This window comes from Cimex lectularius, unplaced genomic scaffold (assembly GCF_000648675.2).
Source record: "Cimex lectularius strain Harlan isolate CLEC.00 unplaced genomic scaffold, Clec_2.1 scaffold97, whole genome shotgun sequence".
In the NCBI taxonomy this organism is placed as follows: domain Eukaryota; kingdom Metazoa; phylum Arthropoda; class Insecta; order Hemiptera; family Cimicidae; genus Cimex; species Cimex lectularius.
Window position 1 is genome coordinate 605,258 of NW_019392672.1, and position 11,059 is coordinate 616,316.

Here is an 11,059-nt window from a genome sequence, read left to right on the forward strand (position 1 = left end):
TTGGAAAGTAGGTAGAGAGTTTCTAAGACAAAAGAGTCTAAAAAATTCATAGTGCTCATTTTCAGTGCTAAATGCTGTCTTTTGTACACTGTTCTGATCCGTTTCAATCTGCTGGAACCCGGATGTTAAGTCAATAATTGAAGTCTCCCGAGCTTATTCAGAAGATCTGTAATATTGGGCAAGGGGTATCGATCATCCATAGTTTTTAAAATCAGTTTTCTATAATAAATTATCAATCGAAATCCTTTCTTCTTCTTCTTTTTTCGTTTCTTGGAAATTCTACTGAGAAGCAGATGGATTATCTCTTAATCTAACATTTCGTTAGTTTGTTTTCTAACTTCTTTTTTGTAAATTTCAGAATACCTATACGATTTCGTATAAATGGTTATTTCATATATAGTTCGGATAACGTGTTTTACCTGATTGGCATATGCCAGAGGTCCAATTTCGCGATGAAAAATTCCTGATAATTTTTTACCAATGCACATATTGCTACTTTTTCTTCTTCATTCATATGATTTAATTTAATATTAATAGGGTCATTATTAAATTTTTGGGAAGGTTTTTGTTTATTAAAATCGACTTTACTCAGTTGATCAATCGATTCTGCTTCAATTGGTTGTGTTATGTGACAACATACCCATGATTGACGAGATTTACTAGACTTCTTCAATTTCTAAATTCTTATATTTTACGGGTGGAATGACAGCCATTTCTGTTTTTATATTATTAATAGGTATTTTTATAATTTTAGTTTTCCCTGATAATACATATTTTTTATTGTGAGGGCTATTAAATATCAAATTTTAAATTTGTCTTTAGGATGATAAGCCAATTAAGTTTTAAATCTATATGTGTATCCCGTAATTTGAGAGTATCTAAAGCAAAGTAAGGCAATCAGGTTATTATGTGGTACCCAAAGGCAAGCTTGTCTCAGTGCCACTGGAGCCATGAGCACAACGCCAACTGCGGCCCTAGATGTGTCGTTAAACCTCCCATCACTTCATGTTTTAATCAAGGAAGAGACCAAACAAGAGCAGCCCACAGGCTCATAAATGGTCAACCATCTGCAAGGATAGACCAAAGAATAAAAACAATGGAATTTGAGAGAGGTAACACAAGCAGATGCCATATAAGACATGCCGAGTGATGCCACTACTCCAAAATAGAACTTTACTTAAAAGTACAAGCTACTGATAACAAAACAGGAAGAATAGGCCGAAGGAACACTGCTAAAGGCAAATTCCTACTGGTAAACTGACGGCAACAAAACTGACAGGGCATGGGGTAGTAGTCTTCGGAAAGAATCCAAAGACTGAACTGACTTTAAACTTAGGTAAATGCACTACAGTTTTCCAGGCTGAAATCATAGTGATTGAACACAGCGCCAGGCAAATAAGCTAGGAATACATTCCCGGAAGATAGGTCGGCAGCACTATCGGCCATAGCCTCATGCGAGTTGAAGGCAAAGAGTGTTTGGAACTGCACGGAGGCCCTGATGGAAGTCAGCGACTTCCAGGTCAGAAGTATGACTTTGCATGGGTCCCAGTGCATTGGGGCATAAGACAACGAAAAACTGGACATGGCAAAAGAAGGAGCCAACATGGACTCTCTAGGTCCTAAACACTACTGTGGCTAGGCATCTTGCCATAAAACAGGATACATCTTTAAATGGATCCTTAATGAGTGCAAAATCTGGTGGACCAATATGAGGCACGTGAAGAAATTCATAGAAGGGCCATCTGAAAAACTTACAAAGAAATTACTGGAAGGTAACCGCAACCGAACAAGGAGGTTTTGGCTGTATGTTTCGTCCGCTTATGGCTTGCACTTTTGGTTTTGTTGACAACAATGGTTGCAACATTGTTTCCTGTGGTTTTATGTTGTGTGGTTTTGCCATCTTTTATTTGGAAAATTGTAAGGTTTTGAGTAAAAAGTATGAGACGTAAATTTTGGAGGAGGATTGATCTTTTGTCTTTTTTGCCTTTATATCTTTGGCAATTGTCTCAGAGACAATAAAGATTGAACTTAGAATGTAATTGTTCAGCTAGAAAAGTTTTAAAAATAGGGTGTTGGAAACCATTCTTCATTATATTGAGTGCCTGGTTTAAATCTTAGAGTTTCTTAGATCTTTCAGAAGAAATAATTTATAGATGGATACAAATAGGCCATTACCAAGTGAAATCAAATGTTGAGTAAGATTCGAATGCAGTGATAAGTTTACCGTTGAAGACTGTAATTAATGTAGAACAGAGAGTCTTTTGGAAAGGCAGAAAAGATCCTCCCTTTCATCGAAAACATATGCGTGAGGCACGTGGCAATTCTGGCCCTGCCGGTAATAATGTCCATGCCCTTTTTTGTGTACACTTTCAATCATCCTATTTATATTTAATAGACACAAACAAAATACTTGCTCTTTTTTCAGATATGTAGGTTACTAATCACAATCTCTCTTAATCAAATCTTGTAAGGTTAACAGTTACATCCAGCTGTATTTTTTATTAAATGTATATTGCCAAGCAGCCCTTCTTCCTCTTGAGCAAACAAATCTTTTCAATATTTCAGCAGGGCCATTGGATTCGAACCTTGGATCTTTAACTTGATGAGCGCCCTGTCAAGGCCTTAACGGTTGCGACCACCGATGCATTTTCAAGAGCTTTAAAAAAAAAGCAACATTTGGAAGAAAAACAAGTTAATATTTTTTTTAAATTAATATATATATAATTGTCGTACGAACGTTTTTTAAAATAATTTCCCACGTACGTCAGAAGTGATAAAGTGCAGACGATTTCCCTCCGACGGCACCTGCGGCCCCAATTTTTCTTAACGAACTTTTTCAACGGAGCGTAACGAAAAGCAACGTACAAAAGCAAACCGGCAGACGAAATTAATTTAATGATATGCTGCGGGAAGACGACCTACGAGAAATGTCTGTTCATCCCAATTTATAATTTTTCTATTAGGTGCTGTAATTTAGTTTCTAGTCCAAAATTCAAAATTTAACCAAACATCAAGATCAATGAAAGTCAGATTTGTAGTTTCTCGTAGGTTTTTCTTGGCAGTCTGGTTTTTCGAATTAAGCTAACATTGTTAAATAGCGAAATGCGTCTGGCAGGTCAAACCAGCGAAACAAAGCAGACCTTGATGAATGAATTCGATTAAGCTACACGAATAAATAATTAAAGCAGCTTGTAACTTAAACAGAAACTGTGTACACGGACCAAAATAATCGGAGACAATCGAGCTTTCACGAAAAAAAGGTTTAAATCAAAATATGGCTGAATTTATAAGCGAAAATGTACAAACCAGATTCTTGGAACGATATATGTATATTGTAAATAAATGTACAGAAAACTTGCAAAACAGCCAACATGGTTTGAATAATTTTAAAACGTTACTTCTGCACTTGATAATTGAAAACGCTGTATGGAATTATTGAAAAGGTTGGTCCTACTCAACTGGTTTTACAGTGATCAGGTATGAGAGGAAGTGAATAAATTACAGATTTTTATCAACAAACTAACAAGCTTTTAAACAAGACCTACAAAAACATGATTTCTCAGGAAACTGGCGTTCCTCGTTAAAATTTTACAAGTGCAAATTTACTTCTTAAGTAAAATTCTAAATCATAGCCACCAATGTGACTTTGACAATTTCAAATAAGCAAACATACGTTAATAATAACCTGCAATTGTTCCAAAACTCAAGAATAATATTGTAGTAAATCTTTCACTACAAGCTTATAACCTACAAAATTTCTGAACTTAAAATTATTAGCTGTAAATATTGGTAACAATAGTGATTTCCATAAACAATACAATCCATTAAAACATATGATAGCAATAGCTATTTAGGCATTAGTAATAATGTAAAACTGAATCAAACCATATAAGAGGTGAATTACTGGATTTTAACTATTTTCTTCGGATAGAAATCGTATTTGTTCATTATGTATTTTTAATTTATTATTGTGTGATGTGGTTGTGTTATATATGTTAATTTATTGGAATGAATGTAATTTATTAGCGTGAAGGGAAGGGGTTGGTTAACACCAGAGTTGGGCAAAATCTAACTAATTCAATCATGATTAAGAATTTTGATTGAAGTTTAATCATGATTGAATTAGTCATGAGTAAATTAATCATTATATGATTTAATCATAATTAATTCAATCATGAGGTATGATTAAATCATATGATTAATTTACTCATGACTAATTCAATCATGATTAAACCAATCAAAATTCTTAATCATGATTGAATTAGTTTGATTTTCCCCAACTCTGGCTACAATGACCAACTTACCAAAATCCAACCGACTCCGGATAAAAATTTTGAGATGAGAGTCGTGCTCAAGGCCAACTTTCAAAAATTGTTATCATAAACGAAAACCAAAGTTACATAATTATTCTACATGTCTATTTTATTACAATCAAGACCCCTAGATGGTGTATTTTCCAAATAATGTAGAAATCTCTCTTTTTAAGTGGAATAAATTTTAATTCAAAGAAATATTTTTTCCATTGATCGGTTATGTAAACATATTTAGCTTGTTATAGGATTTTTTTTATTTTATTTTATTATTATTATTATCATTATCATTATTTTTTGGCTTTTCATAACGACGGAGTTTTACTTATAATTGGAATATTGATTTTTGTTAAATAAGGTGTTGTAGGATTTTCGTTTTGATGAAATAAATTTCTGTTAGAAATTTTTTTAAAAGGGATGAAGTGTATTTTTCATTTTTTGAGCACCCATTTGAAAATGATTTATCGAAATTTAGTCACGAATAACTATATTGTGACTAAATTAGTCATGCCTCGTATTTAATTACTAGTCATGACTAATTTAGTCATCAATCACATATGGCGACTAATGACTAAATTTGTCACTTACTACCAATCATGACTAACGGTCTGAATGATCAATCATTAATCATTAGACATGACTAATTTTCGTCCAACACTGGTTAACACCGCTCCGAGGAATATCTAGTAGTCTGATGTGAATGTGTAAGATCTTGGGAGTAGAAGTAAATTATTAGCGAGAATGGCGTGGGTTCAAACCATCCCGGAGGAATATCGAGTACTCTGGGGGATTGAATGTAACCAAACTTCTATGTCTGTATCGAATGGAAATGTATAAATACGTATTGAATGTTTTGCGTCTATTTCTGTAGTTGGCAACCTGAGGGACAAACAAAAGGCTAGCATTTTAGGGTATTACAGACGTGGCATGCATATAAAAGCAGACAGTCAGTAACAAGATCAAGACGCTTAAATGGCTGTAGTGTAAAATAGGCTGTAAATAAAATACCCGTGAAAGAACCTAAAAGAAAGTAAACACACAAAGGGTCGGCGATGTCCTCTGCTGTTTGTACTGAAAGTAAATAATAAGGAACTTGACAACATATACAAATTATGTAGAAAAAAAGCTTATAAATACAGGAAAATATTGTTGAAGGAGGTTAATTATAATAAAGTGTTATCAGTCTTTTTTTATTATATGGGAATTATGATTATGCAATGTTTTAGTTTAATTTTTAACTAGTCGATAGACGGCCGAAAGCCATTGTCAACAGTGGAGTGTTAAATACACTTTTAATACATAATTTTAAATAGGCTTTATTTTTATTTTTATCATCATTCTGGTCACAAATCAGTACGCGAATGTTATCTCAAATCTGCAGTATCAAAAACATGTTTTCCTTTTTTGTTTATATTTGTTTGGCTTTTAACGCATCAATATACCACATATTAGTAATAAAATAACTTCAGAACATATTTCAAAAATCCTACAAGACTTAATGGAATAAAATATAAAAAAGACGTATTTGCTCTTTCTCAGCAGATTGATCAGTTTAATATGTGTTATAAAATAAGTTATTTTCAGGAAATTAGAATAAGTATATATACATAGAATAAGTATACATATATATATACAAATAAAAAATGTCAACGAGAAAATTCTCTGTTACGAAAGATATCTTCAAAGCTCGTAGATTTGGTAATTCGTCCCTTGGAAATTAAGCACTGATTCGGTAATTTAGAGATTCAAGGATTTTGGAATTTCCATGGAACTAGAAACGTAGTTGCAGACAGCAGGATGGAATTGAGAGTAAAGTCACGTCAGATCAGATCTTGGCCCCGGGGCTTAATTCTCGTGAGTTCCATATTACAACTACAGCGAAAAGACTGGACTTTTCGCGTTTGAAAAAGTTCTTATTTACTCCTTCTTTATTAATCCGCTGTTCACTACTCTGAGGATGGACAGGTCAAGAAGCGGTTATCAACTATTGCCTCTGGAGTAGCTGGTCCGTTTACTTCGCGAATTCTACGATTCTCATAGATATATATAGAAGTTAAAAGGACGTGAAGGATGGTTGGTACTTTTTTAGAATCAAGGGATGTTATCCCATAAAAAGGACTGTCTTTTTCCGTTCTTGAACTTTTAACAAATTATTTTTAAAATATCATGTGAGAATGAAAATTTTTATCTAAATTAACCTTCTTTTGGTCTGCTTAGGAGAATATATATTCTCGCAAGATGGGGTTGTTCTCATAACTATGTAACAAAGCGGTTTCCGAACTTTTTCTTCTGGCGTCCTCGATATATCAAAATTTTTCCGCAGCGCCCTAAGTTAAAACAACAGTCCATCTCAGATGAACTTTATGATAATAGTAATAATTCATTTCAAATTCAGAAAAGCTTGATATATCTCAATCTCTTATTTTGCCCGAAATTTTATTTAATAAATAATTAGGGTAACGATGTTTTCTTATATTTTGACCTCAACAGTTTAACTTATGATTTTTCCTTCTTGAAGGTGGGATAATAGGTCATCTCAAAAAAACCACAACCAGTTTTTATCCACAACGTTTCGGATTTATTTTGATCCTTCCTCAGGTGAGTTAACGCAATGGTTAAAACAGTGGTCATCAGTCATTAAAATTGCGTTAACTCACCTGAGGAAGGATTAAAATAAATCCGAAACGTGTGGATAAAAACTGGTTGTGGTTTTTTTTAGATGACTTATTATTACACCTTCAAGAAGGAAAAATCATAAGTTAATAAATAATCAAAACTCCTGGCTTTCTTGTCAAATTGAAAAACTTGCATTTTTGAACGATTACACACTTGATAGTAAAGCTGTAAAAGAAATTTTTTTTTGGGGGGGGGGGACAATTGCAGCTTTCTCGTTAACATCGATATTGAGACTAGATTGCCACCAGGGTCTTAGTTTTTAGGGTTTCTTTTATAAATAAAAAAATTATAATATTTTTTATAGAAAATTTTCGCGGCACTCTTGTAGCACAGACGCGGTCGGCGCACAGTCATCACTGATGTAACAAAGAGGATGCACACAAAATAACACTCCGACCACTGGAGTATAATCGGAATCGATAAAGCTACAGATTAACGATATGCACACCTGAATAATTATTTTTCAGCATCTAGCTCTTAAACAATAAAGGAAACCTATGAATTTTAAATATACTAAATACATGGACTCAATCGTTACTGGTCCCGGGTTCGAATCTCAACTACTCTGAATTCATATCCAACGTAATTCCAATATTAATTAATCTTTATGTAAGGTATTGGTTGAAATAAAAAAGTCAATGTCACAAGCGGGATTCGAACCCAAGATCTTCGGCTAGATACGCCGCTGCTCTAGCACTTGAGCTATCGTGACCTCGAACCACTCGGACACTAACTTCCCATCTAAACCGCACCTTTTGAATTTTACCTCCTTTTTGCCATTTTTCAAATGTCGCTTAATCTATTTGATTCTCGGCGACAAATGAAATGGCCAGGGAGAGCCTTAGTGAAGATATACTTCATTTTACTTATTAAATCCATTAGATTTCGTGGTCCGATTCGTGTCACTGACTTTTTTATCTCAACTTTAACGAACAAATTGAAAGAAGTTATTTGGTCAATCGGACCACGAACTCTAATCGATTTAGTAATTCCAATATTTTTTCAAAAACACCTAGGTATCAAGGATAAAAATAATATCACAAATCTGAGATAAACAAAGGGCGTCTGCCAGGCCAAAATGTGGAGGGTGTGCAGACCGGAATAAATGGAAACCACCAAAATACATGTTCATCACCCCCAGATTTCAAGAACTCTTACAAGTCAATATATGCATGACGAATAATGATATTTTAATGATTCTGCATGTGTATGGCAGTAGATGTATGGGTATTAAATCGTAGTCCACGGTGATTGAGATGGCTTAGTTACTGGAGGAATGCAGTCTGGGGCAAAAGTCATTTGGCTCCAGCTGAGAGGGCGAAATGGACTTTCAACCCGGCTCGAACGTTAAAATATGACGGCTGTTGGAACGGCGCTTTTTCAACTGGTTGGGAAATGTAAATTCAAACAGCATCTCCCAACCGCCGAGCACCCATGGACCGGCGGAGCCGAAACAAACAAGAGTCACATCCTTTCCCACGATCGTACTGAACGTCCGTGGGAGTTTTAATTTAATCTAGCCGGAGAAATGGCAGATCTCGGAAAATCACTCGGATTTTCCCTAGAAATCGTCTCATCTGAATGGAAATTAAAAACAAAAAAACATGTGGGACTAAAAGATCTTCACAGATCACATTAACCTTGGCATACCTGTTATATTTTTCTAAAAAATCATCCAGATAAATTGCCTAAAGAGTGTGTAAATGTAAAACCAATAAGCTTTTACCTAAGAACTTTTCAGTAGTGTCAGTCAGTCACTCAAAAATAATTCCACTTAACTTTTTTCATTTTCAATTAACAAAACATGAGTAAGTGATAAAACTTCAAGAAAAATAAATTTTAAAAATTAAATCTTTATAATAACAGAAGAAGAAAAACATCTATCTAGAGCATAAGCTAGGATAGGCGGACCTGCATGACCAAAAACGATAAATAAACGAACTTTCAGACCGACATTTACATTACATTATTTGGTGGTATAAAATTAATTTTACATGTTAAATGTCATGTTTTAAATGTTAAATAATGGTCTGCCACAAATGTTGAAAGTCCTATCTCAATAAAAAACTTCAAGATATTTCAAGATATTATGACAGTACAAACAACAACGCACAACAACAGGATCTAGCTCCTTCCGTCTAATGCACGTCTAGCAACGCTAAAATAAATTCATTTCCGAAATAGTATAAAATAAATTGATACTCTTGCCTCTACTCTTAGATAAAAATAACGATAGTTTTTTTTAAATGTACAAATTATTGAAAATAAATAAATATAACAATGGTGAAGATCGTCTTTGAGGGCTCAATTTTAAAAAATAATCGAAGAAAAAAAGGCTAGAATTGGGTACAGTGCAAATAATAAGCAAATAACGTTAAAACATATAGAAAATCTAATCAAAAGTCAGGGACGAAACTTAATGTGCATTATAATAAATATTAAATTATATAGGTTTTTTGTTTGGGCGTTTTTAAACATTACACGATAAAAAACATCGAAGTCTTATAATTATTTGAAATGATGTTTCTATTTCACTTACAATAATTGAACCTTTGCCGGTTTTGTCGTCGACCCAGCCGACGACGATGTCCGCTCCGGCTATTTTGCCGTCGAGGGAGAACCCCAGGGCGAAGTAGCCAGTCGTCCTCGCGGCCACGGTCACCTCGACCTCCAGCTCCAGCGGGTTGCTGGAGATGACAAAATCCTCGTCGAGCATGACTGCAGCGCGGCAGAAGCCGGTCAAAACGAGCCAGACCGTCACGTACGAAAACATCCTTCAGACTAACCGAATCGTCGTAAACCGGCCAGCGGATCGGCAGGTGGTCGCTCCTGGGGGAAGCCCCCCTTCTACATCTCTAGTTCAACCCTCCTTTCTGCCCTTCAGTCTTTATTAATTTTATTGCATCTGCGAAATTTTGTTCGCCCTGAAGGTAAAATTGCGCAATCCCTTTTAAAAATCACTCAATGCAAGAAAGACCTTAAAGAATAGTCTTTTTTTTTCATCATGTGCCAGCATAAATGTAACGAGTTCATTTTTAATTGGAAAAATGACTATATGTTGAACTGTTACATCATTAGGTCCTTCTACACTCGCGTGTTATCATGGGTACCTCGACTCGCACACCAACATCCAACATTAAAATTACTAACCATTTATGTAATTTGGTCAATTAAAATTACTTTTTTCAATTAATTATTCTTGGTTGAGAAGAAAATGATGTGTCACGAGCGAGATTCGAACCCACGAACTTCAATATACCGTTGCCCTAACCACATGTTTTATAATTGACTAGCCTTTTATCTTGAGATCTAGATGAAATATACTGTTGGTATCTCACATAATTAATTTTACATTTTATATATNATATATATATATACCACATTTGCAGACAGTCTGGTTTATGCATTTAATAAATTAATGTCCATGCTATCAATAAATTTTTCAAAATCCTTGCAGAATCTTGATGTCATCAATAGGTGTATCAGCACGATTATCATGCGCGCATATGCGAACCTCGAGCAATCATAATTTAGATGCTTCCAATCTTGCGAAGATGCACCACATGTGCATGCCGGTTCGTCTATGATGTTAATTTTCCTTCTTTAATGTAAAATTTAATGCTTTTTTTTTATATATAATTTGTAGTACATTACAACAACCTTAAAGTAGGTAACAAGTAACAGTGAGCAAGGTAATTAAAACAAGACAAAATTAAAAATCAGGAAGTTTAATGCAAATTTAAATTCTAGTTTTTATTTTGTTTTTGTTTTTTTCATAAGGATAAATTTGTATTTTTTTTCTTGCAAACTATATCGTATGTTGCATTTTGGACCTCTGCCCGCTTAAATAAATAATATAACGTACATAAAGACTATACAGGGTGAATTGCTACTCGTGCTACAAACTTCTCCAGTAGATTCTTCACCCTAAAATGAACAAAAAAGTTCATATTGTCCATGGTCCGATTCTCAACCATTTCAGAGTAATTTCGCTTTTTATCGATTTTGAAAGATATCACGTCCTGGCGTCGGAAAATCGTGATATCTTTTAATCTAAACATTTCTCTGAAAAT

At 34.3% G+C, this 11,059-nt stretch overlaps 1 protein-coding gene across 1 annotated transcript in view; it reads right to left on the reverse strand.

Annotated features, from left to right (window-relative positions):
* Window positions 1-9,765, reverse strand: part of LOC106667029 (MOXD1 homolog 1-like) — a 31,404-nt gene extending 21,639 nt beyond the window's left edge. The window contains exon 1 of the mRNA XM_014394627.2: window positions 9,526-9,765. Coding sequence (XP_014250113.2) covers window positions 9,526-9,759 — 234 coding nt within the window. The 5' untranslated portion in view covers window positions 9,760-9,765. The remainder of the gene's footprint in view (window positions 1-9,525) is intronic.
* Between the last annotated feature and the right edge of the window lie 1,294 nt (window positions 9,766-11,059).